Genomic DNA, 22,425 nt, shown 5'->3' with positions numbered 1-22,425 from the left:
GAGGCTTTTGACATCCATTGAGAAGAAAGTTATATTTTCACTGTTACCATTTAAAGAAAAATGATCTATTATTTGCAAAAAATGGTTAGAGTCTTTAACATATCAAGGTAGAAATTCCACAATGGGTCTGAAGACATCATCAAGGAACTTGGAAATTATTTCAGTGGGGCAGGAACATGCTGATACAATAGGACGGCCTGGATTGGTAGGCTTATGAATTTTAGGAAGTAAATAAAAACGGCTACAGCGAGGGTTTTCAACAATAAGATTAGACGCAGATTTTGGTAATAAGTTATTCTGGATGGCAGAATGGATAGTAGATGTGACTGTAGTTTGTAACAGTTGGGTAAGATCATTTGGGACTTCCGTGTAGAAGTTAGTGTCAGAAAGTTGTTTAGATGCTTCTTCTATATAAAGATCCTTTTTGCAAACTACTACAGCTCCTCCTTTGTCAGCAGGTTTTATTATGATGTCATTACGTTTCTGTATATTCTGTAAGGCGTGATATTCATCTGTTGTCAAGTTTAAACGATTAGTGTGTTGTTGAAAATTAATTTGGCTTATTTCTCGTTCACATTTATCAATAAAAAAATCTAAGACTTGAAAAGCTCCGGAGGCTGGTGTCCAAGTAGAGTGCTTTTGTTTGTATTTATGGAAAATATCTAAGGAATCTGAAGCTGTGTTGGAGGATTGTGAAGCACCTAATTTATTTGTATCTGTGTCTGCATGAAAATGGGCATGTAAACGCATGCGGCGAAAGAAATGCTGTGTGTCATTGATGACTGCAAATGTGTCAGTGGATTTCTTTATAGGTACAAATGTGAGACCTTTGGATAAAACAAAGTGTTCAGCAGTAGTAAGTGCCAAGTTTTCTGGGATTGTAACAACAGTTTTATGTGGTCTTTGCTGTATTATATTTTGATAATTAATGGTAGTCTTTGATGTCTTATAGTCTTCCTTGAGCTTAATTCATTTTTTTGCTTTATTTATTTTCATGCAATCATAGATATCTGCATTTAAATTGTGAGTAAGGCGACAAGCTTGGTAGTATAAATCATTATTATTTAACATATCTTTTAAGCATGTCTTGGAAGATATCATATCATGGTCAAGTTTTTGTATTTTATATTGATAATTTTTGATAGTATGCCTCATGATACTTTTACTACATTTAAATAAAGTAGATTGCACTTGCCTGTAATATCCTCTATGGTTGTAGCTTGGATGGAAATTCATTCTGAAGCCTATAGGAATGAGGTTTACTTTTAAACAGTTCTTAATCAAATTAATATGGTTGGTAAATCTTGTCTTGTTCCATGTTGATCTTGCAAGTTTGATATAAATTGGAGTTATTCTTGGGTTCAAAAAACTGGTAAATCTTGTTAGTTCTTGGAAGCACTGTGATGTTATTTTTCGTATGGAAGTCATAGTTCTTAAATAGCAGCAATAATATATGTAAAGTTTGAGAAAAAGGAAAACTGCTGTGTACCAAAATGATCAATAAGAAAAAAGAAAAAAAGAAAAGGATATAAATATATATATATACAGTGCCTTGCAAAAGTATTCAGACCCCTGACCAATTCTCCCATATTACTGAATTACAAATGGTACACTGAAATTTTGTTCTGTTTGATATTTTATTTTAAAACACAAACTCAAAATCAATTATTGTAAGGTGACATTGGTTTTATGTTGGGAAATATTTAAGAAAAAAAAAAAACTGAAATATCTTGCTTGCATAAGTATTCAACCCCCACACATTAATATTTGGTAGAGCCACCTTTCGCTGCAATAACAGCTTTATTATCAAAGTCTTTTGGGGTAAGTATGTACCAGCTTTGCACACAGTGTCGGAGTGATTTTGGCCCATTCTTCTTGGCAGATTTGCTCCAGGTTGTTCAGGTTGGTTGGACGACGCTTGTGGACCGCAATTTTCAAAATAGTGCCACAGATTCTCAATGGGATTGAGATCAGGACTTTGACTGGGACATTCACCTTTTTGTTCTTGAGCCACTCCAATGTTGCTTTGGCCTTGTGCTTGGGATCATTGTCCTGCTGAACGGTGAATTTCCTCCCGAGCTTCAGTTTTTTAGCAGACTGAAGCAGGTTCTCTTGCAGTATTTCCGTGTATTTTGCTCTATCCATTCTTCCTTCAATTTTAACAAGATGCCCAGTCCGGGCTGATGAGAAGCATCCCCACAGCATGATGCTGCCACCACCATACTTCACTGTACCACTGAACTCTGTAGCTCCTTGTGACAGAGATCGAATGAGTCTTAGTGTTAGATCTCCTTCTCGACCTGTGAGGGCACGACACCCTTAATGAAATGGCACGACAATTTATTCCGTAGGGTAGATGGAAGTCGGTCAGTTCGGAAAGGGGCGGAGCTATGGCACCCGAGCTCAGTGACCCAGACGGTAAGCGGCATGGCATCCGAGGACTGGAGGAGCGGATGCGCTCGTTAACCTCGGAGTCATGGGCGAGGGTATAAATAGGGGGCATGGCTTGAGTGATCTGTTCCTTTGTATATGGTTAAGCGAACTAACAAAGAAGGAGCCCGTATTTGTGGAGAAACTGTGAGTGTTTTCGTGTCTGTGTCTAAACCTGTGTGTCTTGTGTATTGTCTAGCCACTGACGGATACTGAGCACGATCCGGAGCTGCAGCCGCAGGCCAGCGACAAACCCGGACTTCACCATTCACTCTTTTCACTACCAGCACTGTCTTTGTTTGCACCACGAGCACTAGAATCACGCACCGTCAAACTGTGTCTGTGTTTTGTGTTTTGTGTCGGTGACTGAACGGGACTTTGTGGTTACGGGTCAAACCCGGGGATTACAAATCAGAAGTGATACACGCCGCTGTATCACTTCCAACAGTATTATTATTTGCAGGTTTGCCTTAAGGCTCTGGACATTTATTGAATTAAATAAACACCCTTGCACCTGTACCAACGTTGTCTGTGTGATTACTCTGCACTGCACTCACCTGCACGTCATTACCACTTTGCCACACTCCTTCAAAGTGATTTTTGGCCTCTCTGCGGCTTGTGTCACAAGTGTCCTTGTTTGAGCGCTGAGTTTTGAGGGATGGCCTTTTCTTGGCAGTGCCTGGGTGGTGTGATGCAGCTTCCACTTCCTGATTATTGATCCAACTGTGCTCACTGGGATATCCAAACACTTGGATATTATTTTGTACCCTTTCCCTAATCTTTGCATTTGTATTACTTTATCTCTAACTTCTGTAGAATGCTCTTTGGTCTTCATTTTCCTTCAGATTCACAGCCTGACCAATGATCCTTCAACAGTGGGGTTTTTATCCAGAAAATGTGACAGCAACTTTAATGGTTCACAGGTGGAGGCCAATGGTAAGGTAATTGTGTCCTCGTTAGGGCAATTTCTTTCATCAGTGTAAACTGGGAGCTTCCACAGCACAGGGGTTGAATACTTATGCAAGCAATATATTTCTGTTTTTTATTTTTCTTAAAAATATTTCCCAACATAAAACCAATGTCACCTTACAATAACTGATTTTGAGTTTCAGTGTTTTAAAATAAAATATCAAAAGGAACAAAATTTCAATGTACCATTAGTAATTCAGTAATATAAGAGAATTGGTCAGGGGTCTGAATACTTTTGCAAGGCACTGTATATATTTTTATTCACACATCATAGGTAAATTAACTATGGTATTACTTTTTTGTCAGGAGAAAGACATTTTTTTTTAAACATTACAGTGTATCCAGTTAATGCTCCGTTCTGTTGGTGCTCTCATTGAAGTGAGTGGTGTATTTTGAGAACAGAAAATCAGCATTGTTTTTGTCAGGGATCTGATCTGCAAACACTGCAATCCTGAATAAATGTTGAGAAAGGTATTGCCGTTGCAGTTGATTAATGACTGTGACAGAAATACAATGATTCTTGGTTGTAAATCTCCCTCCGGACCTGTGAGGGCGCTAAGCAACGAGAACAGAGTTCTTTGGACGGGCTGGTCTGACGGTTCTTTCCCAGGGTCGGGAAGTTGGCCAGTCTGGATGAAGGCGAGACTCCGTTGCAAGAACGCATTGATCCGGAAAGTAAATGATGTGGCAGCCACAGACTGGAGAGGCAGTTGCACTCGTTTACCAAGGGGTCATGTGTGACGGCATAAAAGGGGACGGAGAATCGTAATCTGTTTCTTCGCTTTGGTTTAAATGTGAGAAGAAACGAGAAGGACAGTAAAATAATACGAGAACTGAAACCTTGAGTGTTGTGTTTTGTTTGTTTGTAATTGTCTTGTACGTTACTAGACATCTAACACAGTTCTGGAGCTGTCGCCAAGGGCCAGCACTAAACCAGACAACACTGCACCATTGTCACAAATATAAACTTGTATCACCTACCACGAGCACTACTGCACGCACCCAGGACTGGTGACCGTGTTTGTAATATTGTGGGGCGGATATAGTTTATTATTTGAGACTGTCTGTTCTTGTTATATACCCCGTGCTGTACACATTGGTGTGTATTGCCGGGGAATTATTGTTTGGTTGCCAGACCTGAAATCTCCAAAAAAAACATTTCCAAACCGGATTACAATTCTGTCTGCTTCTTTCACGCACTGCACTGCTCCCACTCACCCACTTCGTCACAATGACCCATGATTATTATTATTATTATTTGTTTACTTAGCAGACGCCTTTATCCAAGACGACTTACAGAGACTAGGGTGTGTGAACTATGCATCAGCTGCAGAGTCACTTACAATTACATCTCACCTGAAAGACGGAGCACAAGGAGGTTAAGTGACTTGCTCAGGGTCACACAATGAGTCAGTGGCTGAACCAGGATTTGATCCAGGGACCTCCTGGTTACAGGCCCTTTTCTTTAACCACTGGACCACACAGCCTCCTATGATGTGTGATTAAAAATCTCAAGAATCAGCAATATTTTAAAAAATATAACGCTGAGATTCTGACATAGCAAAGATAATGTAACACGTTCCTTGTAAACTTTGCAGGGTGTTCTGAAAATCAACCTGATTTCATGGGTCCTTGAAGAGCCTCACCTCATTTCAATCATTATGTTCTCCAGCACCTTGGCTTCTTCAGTCCCACAGAAGCGGATGTAGAACTGGCTGGGGGAGATGACGGTCTCCACCAGCACTGACACAAATGCCTTCTCCTTCTTCTCTGCCACCAGCTGCAGGCGTTCGTTCTGGATCGCGTCGAGAGGGACTTCCAACCGAGTTTCCAGCTGGGATAGGATGGGCTCGTACATCTCCAAGGACTGACAAACAAGAGGGGTGTGTGAAGGGTGAACCAACACTGTGCCTGATATGCAAACTAAAACTTGAAATTAACTAAATCAAAGCATCCCAGAGGGCACACTGTAAGGGGAATGGCATCTGTAATGGAATGAAAACAGACACGTGGAACAATGTGTGATTTGTATCATAGATATGGTCAGGGGTAAAACAGCAGCTTTAAAAATGATTGCAGTAAATTGATTATTTTTTCTTTTAAGATACCCACAATCAAACTTGACCTAGAGAATCAGTTACAGAGCATGGAGCCAATATCTCAAAGCATTTGATTTTTATCAAGCTTATATCAAGTAATGGGTGTGCCAATTCGTTGATTCCCACAATGAACTGTGATATTATTCTTAATGATACTATTATCGATACAGTGACCCCTGTATCGGCACACTGCGATACTTTAAATTTGGGGCTGCATGCAAAAAAACGCTATGGTCTGCAAACAGTGATGTTCATGCATAGATTTAGTTTCAGTGTCTATATTAAAAATCAGAGACTAGAACTTAGCCTAGTAAGTACTCAAGCCCACTGGAAGCGAGCCAGAGAGCGAAGTGGAGGCAGGTTATTGTTGATCATCGCAGTTAATTTAATGATGGAAGGCAACAGGGCAAAATTCAGCTTGTGTGCCGGCATGTGTAACCCTTTGCAGTCCTATGTCGGACCAGGTCCGACATTACAATTTTCCCTTTCCGGTCCGATGCCGACATCATCAAAAAGACATAAAGCACAGGTCTCTTGTCGTTTTTTCTCCAGAAAAAGCAGAGAAAACCTTTCAATGGCCGTGAGACCGATAGGAGTCAAGAGAAGCCAAAAAAAAAAAAAAGGGGGGCCGGATCTGAGCAATACACATAGCCCCGGCACCACAGAGATAACACGGACATAAACAAACAAGATAGCTGCTTCCGCATCCAATGCTCAAAGAATATCACAGACATTTGCAAAGCTTTTTGAGATGTTATAGTAATAAAATAATGACTTGGATCGCATTATTGAGCTGTTTGGTGATAAAACGAGTGATCAGGAGATGATTTATTAGTATGCAAGACTATGAAGAGGTATGTGAAAAATACAGCGAACAAGGGGTGGGGTGGGGCTGGAGATGCAGATCATGAGTGTCCTGTTGATATGCAGTGCCTTTTAAATCTGTTTTACTGTGAATAAAAACACTTTTAAACAGCGCGTGTAAAATAAACAGCACGTGTGAAAATAAATTGGACCCGATGCGCCTGAGGCACTGAATAAATGGACCGCTAAGGGTTAAATTCAACACTGTGGACTTAATGGATTTATTTTATTTATTTTTTTGCATCAAGGACTTGTCCTAAGTTCTTGGTAAGAGTTACATTGCTAAGAGTCTAAACTATGTGGCACAGATCAAGGAGAGCTCAAAACATTAATTCCCTCCCTAGTGTATTTCATTTGTGTCTCTACAGTATTGTGGAAAACTAATTTATACATACACACTACTGACCAGTCCTTATGTTAGTGAACCTATTCCTGAATTATACCGGCATGTGAAACAACAGGTCATGCAGAGGGTAGCATTCACCTACAGTATTTGGTTTAAAATAAATCTCCTTTTACAGCAGACAATACTTTTTTAAAAAGCTGCCAGATTCCAAATGTATTGCAATATTTCTTTTCTAAAACATTTGCACCCAAAAACTGTTGAATTGTATAGATTTTCATTTATTATTTTTGTATTATTATTTACAGTATTTGTAATTGTTTTAAATAATTTCACTTTAAACATTAATACAAAAACAAAAGGAAAGCAGGTTGTGAATCTTATTTGATCAAAACCTATTTTATTCCAAACACTTACACTATCAAATGGAACAATATTGTGTCATTTTTTTGTTTCACACTTCATTTACTGTATCGTGATGTGCACCATATTGTGACCCTCATATTGCAAAACATATCGTGAAGACACTGCCAATGCACAGCCCTAAAATCAAGGGTATTCCAAAACATGGAAATATGAATTCAGCATCTCAAATCCTTTATGAGATATCTAAATCTGAAATGGAGGCGAGGCTGGCGGCTGATTTATGAAAGCTTCCCTCATGGGGATGCTTAAATTAGAGGCAGCGATACCGTGAAGCAAAAATAAATACATGCAATCTAAAAACACAAAGTAGGTTTTCAGTCTCACTCGACCTCCTTTTCTTATTACCCGGGATACCTAAAACTGAACAGATGTTTGTTGGGCTTCATTCAGTACGTGTGACAGAGTGTTCATGCAATTACTTATACAGAATGGGACAACACGTTATGGTAATATAAGGTATGGGAATATTTGCATCATATGGAAAAATGCCATTACCTGACAAATTTAATAAGGGTGCCCATGTGCACAGAAAAAAGCAGGGCTCTTGTAACCTGCCGCAGCGCTATTCTGTGTAGATTTCACTGTCCAGTACAGGCTTTATTACACTCCGCAGGGGAGGAAATTCATGTCACAAGGATATAGTGGAGGCGATCTTACCTCCACTTGTACAGTATGTCACACTTCACACTTCACATTTCTGCATATATCAATTAAATTGTGAACATAACTGCTATACATTTGTAAGCATAAGTTATTGGGAGTATCAGATGTTGGGACATCTGTCTCTCTCTACAGCTGTCTGTATCTCACACATACATGTTTACATGCATCTTGAGACACATGTCATTTGAATATACTTTATTGTGATACTAACACCTCTTTGGTTACCTAATGACATCTTAAGTCTTAAATACCACTCATCCAGGGCCATAATCAGAGCTGACATTCTACCGAGGTCAAACTTAGGTTTCAAGCTATAGCTGGCAGTATTTATACGACTGCTTGGTATTTACAATTCAACCTCCAAATCTATGTTACACGGCAAACCAACAGAGAAAATTAAGGAGTCTTGTACTTTACCAGAATTTTTATATGTGCAACAGCATTGATGATGCAATAAAACAACCAAGGACAAGACCTGTACATGCTGTTGATATACATCATGCTCGTTAATTTTTTCCTGATAGTTATAATTCTTAATTTACTGCCGTGGCAGAGGGTGCATGTTACTGACACACACACATCATCTATAGATGGCTTGTTGAGATCTCTTGTCCGGGGTTCACTGGGACAGTCGATGTGAACAGAATCTAAACTGTCTCTCTTACCTGCTGGAACTTCTCTGTCACGACTTTGAGCTCACTGTCATGCTGCAGTTTCTCTGCCTGCTCCTCCTCCAAGCCCCCGCTCTCCCACTGAGAAACGTCACAGTGGAAGAAGTAGCTCCTGTCTGAGGGATTCAAGGACTGCGATAACTCAGGGGCTTGGGGCTCTGACAAATCTTTCTTCCCTACACAAAACAAATAGGACACATATAAATACAGGAAGGAACTATTTCCAGGTAAATCATTTCAAACCTGCAGCATAATTCCTGTAAAAATAACCAACAAAATATGTTTAATACATTAAGAAGAAATATAATAATGTCCTAATTTAGTATACGAGTGCTAACCAATGCTTACAAAATAAATGTTGCCACCTATAACTAGCTATATTAACATTGTTACTGGTCCCCTTTTATTAAGTGAAGAATCACAGTTTTACATTCATTTAATATATGGAAATATTGCAAATAAAACATGCCAGATAAACTGCTAGATCAAAAGAAATCTAACCTTTTCTTCCTGTTAAATCACTTCCTTTGCTATGCTGTAGGTCACGTGTTCTGATTAGAGCGAGACCATTCGAGTGAGTTTGAGCTAGATACCAGGAAGCAGCTGCAACCTTTCATCTATAGCACCGCCTCGGAAATATCGCAATATTCCGAAGTATAAAATACAAGCAAATACCAAATGATCTTCAAAAGAATAAAGAATGGGGACCTGGGATAATGCTGCTAGTGCTAACAAGAGGTAAAAATCTTTGTGAGCACTCCTTATAGTTCTAACCAAGGGTTCAACCTTTTTTTTTTGGTTCTTGGTTTGCTTGTTTTGTTTTTTATTTAAATTAAGATATGCATTTTTAATACAATAGAATATATTTTGTTTTTCCTGATCGCTAACCACGTCCCATGCTGTAGGTCAGATTCACCTCAATGGTCTGGCTGCAATCAGACCATGTGACCTACAGCACAGGAAGTGATTAGGTACCAGGAAGCAGCAATTTAAACTCTAAATATTTTATAGTGTTGTATCTGAACAATATCCTGACAAAACAAAGTAAACTAAAACATACCCTGCATTGCTGTGCGGCTAAACTAATCCATTCACAAGCAGTTAGCTACTATTGAGTGACCAACTCTGTGCCTGCCAGGAGGTTCACATGACAGAAAACAGAGGCTTGAAAACTTGCAAAAACTTATGATACACTTACTGACAATGCTGATTGACTGGGTGTGGCAGCCTGTAAATAGTGTTTTGGTGGTGGTTGGCAGGGATACAGTTAATTTCCTATCCCTGCCAAAATGTGAGAATGTGGCTGGAGCGAAATTGAATGAATAATGGATAATTCGGCTCCGACCACATGGAATTTAAGAAGGGGAAAATCCTTTGTTTGAAAAGAGGGAGTTGGTGTAAATCACTTCTTGTTTCTAGAATTTGTGTCGGTTCTGTATGTATATTTTTCTCTTTGCAACTTTCCCTCAAGAATATTAAACAAAAACAAAATACTAAACATACAGGATTTCTGCCATTTCTTTGCTCTTACAAGGACTGTGATTTTGGCTCTCGATCTCAGTACCCACTGCTGCTTTTGGCACAATGTGTTTCTATGCTTGTGATTCTGGATTTCCTATGCAAGCAGTCTGACAATTTTGCTTCGTTAACCACAATGTGTGTCTGTCTTTTAGGAAAAAAAATGAGACCTACAAATTGATAGTAATTCACATTAGGTAAGATTTACTAGAGCTATCATGCTTTAAAGTGTTTACAGAAACAGTGTTCACAAGAAGCACATTGCTTTGTCTGTGCTGTATCCCGCACTGCCCATATCACAGTCATTTTTTCTTGATTGTTTTGATATTTTTAGGAAAGGTGAATCAACTAAATAATTACATTTTTTGTTATTACTTTTATTTGGAAACATTCGCCAAGAAAATAAATCTTCAAAACACTGCAGTGTATCCACATCATGCTCCCTCTTGCAACAATGCTGGTGCTGTGATTGAAATGAGTAGGGTATTGTGGTAACAGAAAACCAGCATTGTTGCAGGAGGGAGCATGATTTGGATACACTGCGACATTTTCTTTTTCTCCTGGCGAACGCTCCCGAGTAAATGTTGAGAAATATACTGCCCAGTTGTCTTACGTCCCATGATGCACGATTAAAAATAAAGAAGTCTTCAAATATATTTACAAATATAATACTGCTATACGAACAACACGGGGCATAGCAAAGGCTGTGTAACGCATTCCTTGTAAACTCTGCAGTGTTTTGTACCACTGCGTTTTCCTACTCACTCTGCTGAGCCTGTCTCTGCTGTGTGTCAAACACGATCCAGTTGGTGTTCACGTCAGCCTCCCCCTGGTCAATATACAGAGTGTCACTCAGAGCACTCACCAGGTCCGTGACACTCAGAAACCCGCTCTGGTTCACAGGCAGGTCCTCTTTGAACATTTTCTACACAAGAAAAACACATTCACGTAATTGTGGCGAAAGGACCAGGAACAATGAGGTGGATTAAATTAAGCAGTGGTATGTTAAGCAGTTTTCACTGTATATGTCAGAAGCATACATAGCCATGCTACTGCTATAAATGTAAATTAAAGCTACCACTGCACAACCTTCATCCCCAGCATATACATGTAAAGTGACATATGGTTGGACAGACAGAGGCCAGATCCTGAGACACAATAACTTCATTTTAAAGGATTTTAAAGCTATGGTGAACCATAACCATAAAGCACAGTAAATGCATAGTAAAAGCAAAAAGGTTAAAGTGCAAAATGTAGTGTGATGAGCTTTTCTAAGATAACGAGTTACCTTGAACTCCTCAGGCAGGTTCTTCACTAATAAACCTTCTGGTTTTTGAGAGACCACCTGCACAGGAAACAGATCAAAACATTTTCTTTACAGACAACAGAGAAAAGACAGTGGGTCAATTCACTAGCCTCTCCTGGCTTTTACCTCTGGAGGCCTGGCTTTGAATCCAGTGGACCCAGCTAATATTGCTCAAGTGAAGTTACTTTGGACAGTGGTCTCTAAGTGTGTTGTCTGCATCATTCATGTGGACAGACATAAGTGAAGGAATTCTGTACAACACTGGTAATGGAACTTAACTGAGAAATCATAGCATACAGTTGTGCACCATATTCTACAAGAGTAAGTCTTCTGTCTCAATACAGTAGAAATGTAACATTATCTCACTATGACATCCACATCAAGTCAATTGGGGTCTATCTAAAGGAGTGGGTTAGCACTCCTTCAGTCTGAAGAGCTGGGTGATCTCTGCCCTCACCTGTCGAATCTTCTCCTTCAGCTCGGGGCTGACAGTCCCTGCTGGCCCACTGTCCAGGATTTTGGTCTTCAGCTCTTCTTCCAACTGCAGTAGGAAAATAACCACCATGTTATGTAGATGGAGCAATTCCCCGGGCCTATTTATTTCAGCAGTTTTTCCTTCTGAACACTACAGTAAACAGGCTTGGTACTAGGAGTGTAACGAGACACTGATGTCACAATACCATACGATACAAATTGGGGTATGCAAGTCGCGATACGATATGTATCACGCTACATGTGAAGGTACTGATGCATAATCAGTTCAAATGTTCATTTAATTATGAAAATGAAATGAGTTAGTACTCACACCAACTATAAAGCCACTACAACGAGCTATGTCGTGCTTCTGGTCCTGTATCACGATACAAACGACACATGCAATACACAATCAATCATTAACCTCTACTTGGTAATGAAGCTTTACTGGGAACTACTTCACTTTTATAAGCACTCAAACATAACTGAAATATAAAGACCTGCATATATTGTGGTGTAGTTTTACCTCAAAGACTGGCTTTATTTGCCTAAACTTGAAGTTTGTCAATAACATAAATTAAATGCATTCATCAAATCTTTGCAATAAAATTGAGAGTGTCTTGTATGTGTAGCCCAAAGACTAGTAGACTGCCAGTGTAAGAGAATTTTCCTCATTAAATATCACTGGTTGAAATCCTGGTCATGCAGAGCTGACAAACACAGGGAGCATATAAGTAGTTGACAGTATGTGTGAGGCTGGTAAGGTTATAGGAACGTGAGAAATGAAACTCTAACCTTCTTTATACACTTTTCAAATTCAATCTCTTCTGGGGACAGCTGCTTCTTGACTGCGATGGTCTCCTTCTTGGGAGAGGGCAGTGGAGGTTTTAGGCAGCTGGATTGTGGAATTTGCTTCACCAGGTTTGAAGGGGAAGGTTTCTTACCGTCATCAGACAGGAGGGCAGATTCAAACACACCTTGAATAATTTTATTAGGGCTCTTTTTCACATGACCTGAAATACAATCCCAGTTGAATAGTATTGGCAGTAATAGTGGTGGTGTATGCAGTAATACTAAAGGAAACAAATCATACTTTATGACGTTTCAAACAGAAGTCTTTCTCGGTGAAGAACATTAAGACGTTTGTCAGTTTTATTTCTTTTAGTATTAATAGAAAAAATAACATAAGAAACAACTGACAAATGGAAAAAAGGCTCAGCAGAAGCTCTTAACTGTTCAAATACCTGTCAGAAGGATTGTATGGCAGCGTTTGCCCAAGCTGCACCGCCAAGACATGTTGTTTGATGATGAGCCTTTACCTGACTCTGAAAGCTATTCAGTCCTTGTCTGGAGACAAGGAATGAACAGCTTTCCTCATTTTATTCAAATAATGTGACAAAGTAAATCTTAAACTCTGCAAGCACCACCTCTGTCTAAATAAATGTAGAGCTGGTTCACACTGTCAGTCCCGCCACTTAGGATTTCTAGGCAAACTCAAAGCCAGGTAAAGGCTGATTTAAACAAAAATGATAACAGAATAGGACTGCAGAATGAATGCAGACACCTTGAAATAGGAAGAGGAAAGTAAAAAGAAGCGACTTTCTGTAATGAAGATGCAAGCGTGGTTTGAGTGTACCTGTGGAGCACTGCAGAGCCCTGCTCCTGGCCGGGTGGTCCGGTCTCTTCAGTACGAGCAGGGAGCCTGCTCGGGTCTGCTGCACTGTGATCATGTCCCCTGCCGCACTCAGCAGCTCCGCCACAGAGTAGAAGCCATAGTGATGGATCTGCAGGGGCCGGCCGAAGCGCTGAGCGAAGGAGCGCTCGAGCTGGGACAGCAGGACCGGGGAGGAGGACAGCAGCTTCTTCAGCTCGCTGCGCAGGGGGGCTGGGAGGGAGGGGGGCGCGTGTCTCCGCCGGTGCAGGGATAGCGTGGAGTGGATCAGCGCACTGCGCTGGCTGTTTGTGGCCGAGCGCTTCTTGTTGCTCCGCTGTTTGGACACCAGCTCCTCCATGCCCCTGGTGCTTTCATCTCCGATAGCTGAGGATGAAAAGAGGCAGAGGATGAAACAAATCTTGTTTGTGCTATGAGGGAATATTAAAGGAAACACTTAACAAAAAAAGTCAAACTACTTAAACCGGATGGCCACAATTACAAAAGTTTGTAAAATTGGAATGTTTCTGTAGTATCATGCTAAAATCTCACAGTCACTGAAAACAATTAATGGTACGGTTCTTGTTTGAGTGACGAAATATTAGCATAGCCCCTCCTTAATTACCAGAAAATGACACCCACTGGTACGACACTTAGAAGTCTGTTGTAAACCCATGTGTGACAGGATGGCGCAAGGGATGAGGCCAAGAGACAGACTGCAGTTCAAACAAAAGACTTTTAATAAATAAAAGACACAAAATAAACAGGCACAAGGACCAAGCAAAACGGTTCTTACACACAAAAAAATAAGGCTTCCAGGCTGGGCTTTGCCTTCACTGGATTGCAAAATGAACAAAAAGCAGCACACAAAGAAAACCACCCTTGCTTCCTCAGCTACCTCTCCTACTGAGGCGTTGAGGCCTCCTTTTATGTCAGGTGGCTGGGTGCTAATTGATTAATTGATTACTAATTACTCCCACCTGACACAATAAACCTGGGCAGGGAGGAGAATTTAACCCCATCCCTGCCAATATTTACAAGGGCAGAGCCCTGCTCTGCCACACCATGTCATAATAAAAAAAAAAAAACACTGGGTCAAGTATATTTTTTTCAGGAATAGCAGCGTTACAATCATAGTGTGCTACCTCTATTCTGTTGTTTTTGAGGCATTAGAACCTCAAGGATGAGCTTTGATTAAGTGGTGGGCGAATGTAATGGATCTCCTACTAGTGTACAGTCCTTACCTTGGTAAATAGAGGGTACATATTTGAATAACAGCAGTGGAATCAGACACCACAACTGTTAAAGAAATGTATAAAAATGTATAAAAAGATTATGAAAACGAAACATTTAATAGTGCTTGCCAGTGTCTTTAGGTTACTCTTTCAAGAGTGTCTTGGGGTGAAATGACAATGGAAGTAGGCCTAAATCAGTACTAGACATCCTGGCTTCCCACAGTAGTACCAGATATCATGTTTTAAAATGAAAATGTTTGCTACAATATGTGTTTCTTTCATAACTGCACATCTGAGACCCATGTAGCTAACAGAATGAACAATGGGCAAGATGTATGGAACGATTTTGCTCGTTCCCATTAGAAAGACGTCGTAGTGTATTGCACAGGGCACAGCATGCAGAACTGACCTTTGAGCAACACCGACCCGTCTCCAGCACACTGCACCTGCACCACGTCCGGCAGGTCCTGCACCATGTCCATGAGCGAGCGGTACCCCAGCGCGTGTAGCGGGAGCCTGTGACCCATCATCGCCATGTAGTCTTTCTGCAGCTGCTGGGGAGCCAGTCCAGCCTTGGCAGAGATGAGCAGAGATCGCACATCCTTCTTCAGGGCCTCCAGCAAGTGCTCCTGAGCAGACATGATCCTCAGTGCTGCACAAACAACAAGCACATCCATTTGAGTTGTTATTGTGAGAGCCCTGTATCTAACAGGAGCATATACAGCAAAACAGAGCTTGTTTGTGGTCTATATCAGGGGTTTTAAACCTTTTTTTGAAACTGTTCCCCTTCTGTCGGGAGGTTTCAGCAAAGGTACCCTTACAAGTTTCGCTCACTGAATGGTACCACAGTTGTAATAAAAGGCAGATTAATCTGGTTAACACACATATAATTCTTCACAACAGCCTGGGACTGACAAACTGCTGAGACAGAAAACCAAACACTAGGCATTCTTAAAACTTAATTACATGTCTTTGGATGCACAGAATTAAAAGACAGTATTTAGGAATCTTTGGAAACACTTGTATTTGCTTTCTATTGGGCAAAGTCATTATAAATAATACAAAATAGTCCCACCTCAGCATAATTATGTGTGCCATTTAAAATGTTTAGAATATCAAAAACATTAACCTCAAGATAAAACTATAATTACTAACAATACACTTTTTTTATTAAACCAGCATAAAAATAATCCAAAGGGACTCTGTATAACTTTCTGTCGCTTTGCACTTTCTGTACTCTTCTGTGTTCTTCCTTCGTTTTTCTTCTGCAAGTAAGATAAACTCCTGATTAGTCTCATCACAGGTGCACAGGAGACCAAATAACAAAATGAAAAAATAAAACACTCCCGCACACTGTATTTTACCAAAACTCACTTTTTTTATTCTTTAAAAGAAAATAGAAACTAACGTTTCATTTAGAAAACCTTCGTCAGAGCATGAAATGTATCAAACACAGAAAACATATTAAACCAGCCGCTATTGCTGTTAATAAAATGCAGCTGCGGTAATAAACAAAAACCGACAAAGTATGAGTATTACGACTACTTATGTTCACTGGAGCATTTATACTTCTAAAAAACACAGAAACACTGTGCTTCACTGATACAACCAGTTGAAAACAGCAAAGACCATGAGCAGCACAGAGCGCTATATGCACAATCACTAGACGCCTTGTGCTTCACCTATATATCAGAGTGGAAAGCCACTCAATCGAAATCAGGCGGGAAAAATGTGGAACTTAAAACTTAAAACTGAATGAACCTGCTTTACTGCCCATTCTCTACACTGAGACCTGAATGAACCTGCTTTACTGCCCATTCTCTACACTGAGACCTGAATGAACCTGCTTTACTGCCCATTCTCTACACTGAGACCTGAATGAACCTGCTTTACTGCCCATTCTCTACACTGAGACCTGAATGAACCTGCTTTACTGCACATTCTCTACACTGAGACCTGAATGAACCTGCTTTACTGCCCATTCTCTACACTGAGACCTGAATGAACCTGCTTTACTGCCCATTCTCTACACTGAGACCTGAATGAACCTGCTTTACTGCCCATTCTCTACACTGAGACCTGAATGAACCTGCTTTACTGCCCATTCTCTACACTGAGACCTGAATGAACCTGCTTTACTGCACATTCTCTACACTGAGACCTGAATGAACCTGCTTTACTGCCCATTCTCTACACTGAGACCTGAATGAACCTGCTTTACTGCCCATTCTCCACACTGAGACCTGAATGAACCTGCTTTACTGCACATTCTCCAAACTGAGACCTGAATGAACCTGCTTTACTGCCCATTCTCTACACTGAGACCTGAATGAACCTGCTTTACTGCACATTCTCCAAACTGAGACCTGAATGAACCTGCTTTACTGCCCATTCTCTACACTGAGACCTGAATGAACCTGCTTTACTACCCATTCTCCACACTGAGACCTGAATGAACCTGCTTTACTGCTCATTCTCTACACTGAGACCTGAATGAACCTGCTTTACTGCCCATTCTCCAAACTGAGACCTGAATGAACCTGCTTTACTGCCCATTCTCTACACTGAGACCTGAATGAACCTGCTTTACTGCCCATTCTCTACACTGAGACCTGAATGAACCTGCTTTACTGCCCATTCTCTACACTGAGACCTGAATGAACCTGCTTTACTGCCCATTCTCTACACTGAGACCTGAATGAACCTGCTTTACTGCCCATTCTCCACACTGAGACCTGAATGAACCTGCTTTACTGCCCATTCTCTACACTGAGACCTGAATGAACATGCTTTACTGCTCATTCTCTACACTGAGACCTGAATGAACCTGCTTTACTGCCCATTCTCCACACTGAGACCTGAATGAACCTGCTTTACTGCCCATTCTCTACACTGAGACCTGAATGAACCTGCTTTACTATCCATTCTCCACAGACCTGAATGAACCTGTTTTACTACCCATTCTCCACACTGAGACCTGAATGAACCTGCTTTACTGCCCATTCTCTACACTGAGACCTGAATGAACCTGCTTTACTGCCCATTCTCTACACTGAGACCTGAATGAACATGCTTTACTGCTCATTCTCTACACTGAGACCTGAATGAACCTGCTTTACTGCCCATTCTCCACACTGAGACCTGAATGAACCTGCTTTACTGCCCATTCTCTACACTGAGACCTGAATGAACCTGCTATACTATCCATTCTCCACAGACCTGAATGAACCTGTTTTACTACCCATTCTCCACAGACCTGAATGAACCTGCTTTGCAGAGGGAGGAGAGGGCAGTCATTGGAACAGCTGTAAATCTATGTTTCATAGATTAAACTTTTAAACCCTTTGTGTAAATGCTTGATTTTCACATCCAGTAGCCAATTATAGTGATTTACAATGATTACTAGAAATGGTGAAAGTTTAAGAATGACATAGAAAAAAGTGCATTGTCAGTTGAACACTTCACTCTTAGTGGAAAATCAGCTATAGAATCCTACACTGTAAGTGTGAAGCGCAACTTGGGACCTCCCTGAAATTATTCTGGGTGCTACAATTGTAATATCTATTAGCTATAACAATTTACCTGCCTTATTATTACATGTTTATGACCGAGACAGCAGTTTAAATACAGTAATACTGAATGCACAGGAAGTAGGGTTGCCAACTGTCCGGTTTTCTAGTACACTGAAGACCGGACAATCACTGCCTGTTAACAACACTCAGTGCCAACGTCTCCAAAAGGCAACCACCAGCTCTGTGCCAGTGGTGCAAATTTGTGACAGACTGTTGCTAAAAACAAAAAAAAGAGCTGGACAAATTGACGTCACCATGATGAACAGCACAACTGCAGCTTTTGAAAGTTGCCAACCTTAACAAAAAAAGAAACAAAACCGAACCAGGTAACTACAGACTAATAAGCCTGACTTCTATTATATGTAAACTTATGGAAACTATAATAAGATCCAAAATGGAAAATTACCTATATCGTAACAGTATCCTGGGAGACAGTCAGCATGGTTTTAGGAAAGGGAGATCGTGTCTAACTAACCTGCTTGATTTTTTTGAGGATGCAACATTGACATTGGATAATTGCAAAGCATATGACATGGTTTAATTAGATTTCCAGAAAGCTTTTGCCAAAGTCCTGCATAAAAGATGAATTCTCAAACTGAACACAGTAAGGATTCAAGGAAATGCATGCACTTGGATTAGGGAGTGGTTATCATGTAGAAAACAGAAAGTACTAATTAGAGGAGAAACCTCAAAATAGAGCGAAGTAACCAGTGGAGTACCACAGGGATCAGTATTAGGTCCTCTGCTACTCCTAATCTACATTAATGACTTAGATTCTGGTATAGTAAGCAAACTTGTTACATTTGCAGATGACACAAAAATAGGAGGAGTGGCAAACACTGCTGCAGCAGCAAAGGTCATTCAAAATGATCTAGACAGCATTCAGAACTGGGCGGACACATGGCAAATGACATTTAATAAAGAAAAGTGTAAGGTACTGCACACAGGCAATACAAATGTGCATTATAAACATCATATAGGAGATACTGAAATTGAATAAGGGATCTATGAAAAAGACCTAGGAGTTTATGTTGACTCATAAATGTCTTCATCTAGACAAAAGTGTTGAATTTAAATCAAGGGAAGTAATGTTAAAACTTTACAATGCATTAGTAAGGCCTCATCTAGAATATTGTGTTCAGTTCTGGTCACCTCTTTACAAAATGGATATTGCGCTCTAGAAAGAGTGCAAAGAAGAGCGACCAGAAGATTATCCCGGGTTTAAAAGGCATGTTGTATGCAGACAGGCTAAATTAATTGAATCTATTCAGTCTTGAACAAAGACTACGTGGTGATCTAATTCAAGCATTCAAAATTCTAAAAGGTACTGACAATGTCAACCCAGGGGACTTTTTCGACCTGAAAAAAGAAACAAGGTCCATGGATCACAAATGGAGATAAGATAAAGGGGCATTCAGAACAGAAAATAGGAGGCACTTTTTACACAGAGAATTGAGAGGGTCTGGAACCAACTCCCCAGTAATGTTGTTGAAGCTGACACCCTGGGATCCTTCAGAAGCTGCTTGATGAGATTCTGAGATCAATAAGCTACACTAACAACAAAACGAGCAAGAAGGGCCGAATAGCCTCCTCTCCTTTGTAAACGTTTTTATGTTCTTATGTGCATGTTTATTACAACGTAGTGTCAAATATACAACGGTCAGTCATGATATTTAACAAAGGGTGCTCAATGGCTGCGATGTAATACAAAACGAATATAAAAAAAACATTAACATCGCACGAACTTTCTCGAATCTGTCGCGTGACAAGTACCTCAGAAACACATTTAAATTTGTGCTTATTACTTTCTTATTAATAGTCTATTAATACTTACTTATTAATAGACATATTGACATTTGAAAAAAAAAACACACTTTAAACTGTGCTTGTGACTTTGTACACCTCGTTCTGTAACTAAAAACATTTATCAAAGCTGGCAACAGTAATGAACTCTACCTGAACTGCAGGGTTTGTGCCATAGCGGCAAAACAAAGGAGAATTATTTGCATTTATCACAACAAAAATGTCTTCCCAACACAATTAACTTGGTTAACTTTGCCTCTATTTTTCGATAAATTAAAAAAATAATTACTATTACCGTGCCTACTTCTTTACTCAATCTTCTCAATTATCTTCTCAGCTCAGTCACAGCCCATCAACACGTGCAGCCCAAAACATGTCCATCATCAGTCTGCTCGCCGGCGCAAGACGAATGACCTCGCGACACAAACGTTCCGAGCCAAAAAAGTCTGATTCAAAAGAGGATTAGTACTGGGTTCAACGCAGTAGTGGAGCGGCTAATTGAGCTAGTTTTCACAATGGCATGATATTTTTTTCACTGATCGTAGAATATTGACCGAACAAGTAATTTCCTGATATTGTACCACGCTGACAAGAGCAGTTACCATGGAAACCACATTCCATCATGACAGTGACACAATCCCCATTTTAACGTGTGACTTTCTGTACTATCAATATAAGCTGGTGACATCTTATTTTCAGTGGGTGTGTTGAGTAACTGAGCGGCTCATAGAGCGATCACTGCTGAACCCTGCTCTGCAGTGCTCTGAGCTGCTGGGGGAGTGAAAGTGAGCGGCTCACTTACGGTACTTAACGCGCCCAGTGTTATGGATTCTCTCAAAAGGCCCTGTGACCACAGATGCCCTCCATATTGCAGGTCATGTGACTTTGGTTCTGGATGGTAAAACCTGAAGCTTGGAGATACTGGATACTCGAGAAACATGTATCAGGGCTTCCTGAGTCAAGTTGTGCAATGCTGCTATTGATGGCATGTGACCTTTGACATTACAGATACATACAGCTATGGCCAAAAGTTTTGCATTACCAGTAATTTTAAGATTAAGACATAATGTAAAAAAAAAAAACTATATGAACATAATTTAGATCTTTTATTTGACATCATGTAATCAAATACACTACAAAATTATATCGCAAAAGTCTACCGGAAGCAGTAATAGTTCATGTTAGGATTTTCAAATGTCACATTTTTTAATTTGTCAGTTTTTCATTAAGTATGGAAAACTACAAAGCGGTATGTAATTCAATATGTTAACACAACATTATTCAGCAGGTTTCATTCGACTTTATGAAGCTAATTCTGTAGTTAATTCTGTAGGGTGATGCAAAACCTTTGGCCATAGCTGTAGAGACAGTACACATTATGTTTGATACACAACTGTATAACAAATTAACCCATTCACTGCTGCATGCTTTAACCTAGTTAGTACACAGCTGTATTCCACGATTCTCTCATTAAAGTTCCATTATAGATGGTGTCCAGTGAACATTGAATGTTTCAGTGCCACATTCTTTTAACCTGTAACCATATTATTGATACAGACCACTGGCTTTCAGACAGTGTCTTAACAAGCTTGATTATATCGATTCTCTCACTAAAGTTCCACCCACTAGCAATTAACCTTTTCACTGCCACATTGTTTTCCGTCTCTGGGCATATCACTGATATTTTTCACATTTCCACATCACTTCATGTTTACAAACCATTCAATCTGATATGACCATTCGGCCTTCATCCTCTCATTACTCTCATTCTAAACGGACAGAGTAGGATAGGTGGGGCTGAATCGAGAGGTGTTGGGAAAACTCTGTGCTGGGCACTCTAAATCTGCAGAGCATGCTGGTTTTCAGGTGTCCTACAGACTCAGCTAGATTAGATGAGGTCTCTGAATTGCAGACCCCCTGCCATGCTAAATGCCTTATTAAGGGGACGTTCAAAATGCTATTCATAATATGCAGCCTCAATGTGGCAGTGAAAGGGTTCATTTCTAGTGGCCAATACCTGTAATGGAAATTTGTGAGCCCAATTGTGATTACAGGGCAAGGCACTAACGCTAAGGCAAAGGTTTCCTGATTATGGGCGCTAGGTGGGCGTAAATGTGCGCAATTCACACTGTGGTGATTTGGTGCCAAGTTTTACCTCGAGTGTTTATGCCTGCGCTACCGCCAGGTGTGGAAACACAATATAAATAAGCAGCGTGAGGGATTCAAATAAAATTAATGTAGAGAAAGCTAACACTGAACGTAAGTTCACACGATTTATTATTTATTTAAATTAAAAATTTTATGACGAAAAAAGTTACCTTTTTGTTGAATTTAGCATGTATGTGTGAAATAATAATATCAGATCTCACTGCAATATATTTCCAATAACTCAAACGTTGCC

General features: G+C 40.1%; 1 protein-coding gene across 3 annotated transcripts in view; it reads right to left on the bottom strand.

Annotated features, from left to right (window-relative positions):
* Positions 1–20,531, bottom strand: part of tdrd5 (tudor domain containing 5) — a 50,649-nt gene extending 30,118 nt beyond the window's left edge. Inside the window, exons 1-9 of one of the 3 annotated variants that reach the window (XM_059031945.1) lie at positions 20,320–20,531; positions 15,059–15,301; positions 13,400–13,801; positions 12,559–12,776; positions 11,747–11,830; positions 11,272–11,328; positions 10,749–10,908; positions 8,460–8,641; positions 5,046–5,266 (exon numbers count right to left, since the gene is read on the bottom strand). In XM_059031945.1, the coding sequence (XP_058887928.1) occupies positions 5,046–5,266; positions 8,460–8,641; positions 10,749–10,908; positions 11,272–11,328; positions 11,747–11,830; positions 12,559–12,776; positions 13,400–13,801; positions 15,059–15,290 (1,556 nt within the window). In that variant the 5' untranslated portion in view covers positions 15,291–15,301; positions 20,320–20,531. Of the gene's footprint in view, positions 1–5,045; positions 5,267–8,459; positions 8,642–10,748; positions 10,909–11,271; positions 11,329–11,746; positions 11,831–12,558; positions 12,777–13,399; positions 13,802–14,210; positions 14,298–15,058; positions 15,302–20,319 lie in introns of those variants that run through there. The other 2 variants (XM_034018144.3, XM_059031946.1) reach the window with 2 other exon arrangements.
* Between the last annotated feature and the right edge of the window lie 1,894 nt (positions 20,532–22,425).

This window comes from Acipenser ruthenus, chromosome 10, assembly GCF_902713425.1.
Source record: "Acipenser ruthenus chromosome 10, fAciRut3.2 maternal haplotype, whole genome shotgun sequence".
In the NCBI taxonomy this organism is placed as follows: domain Eukaryota; kingdom Metazoa; phylum Chordata; class Actinopteri; order Acipenseriformes; family Acipenseridae; genus Acipenser; species Acipenser ruthenus.
This window is presented reverse-complemented; position numbering and strand designations above follow the sequence as displayed.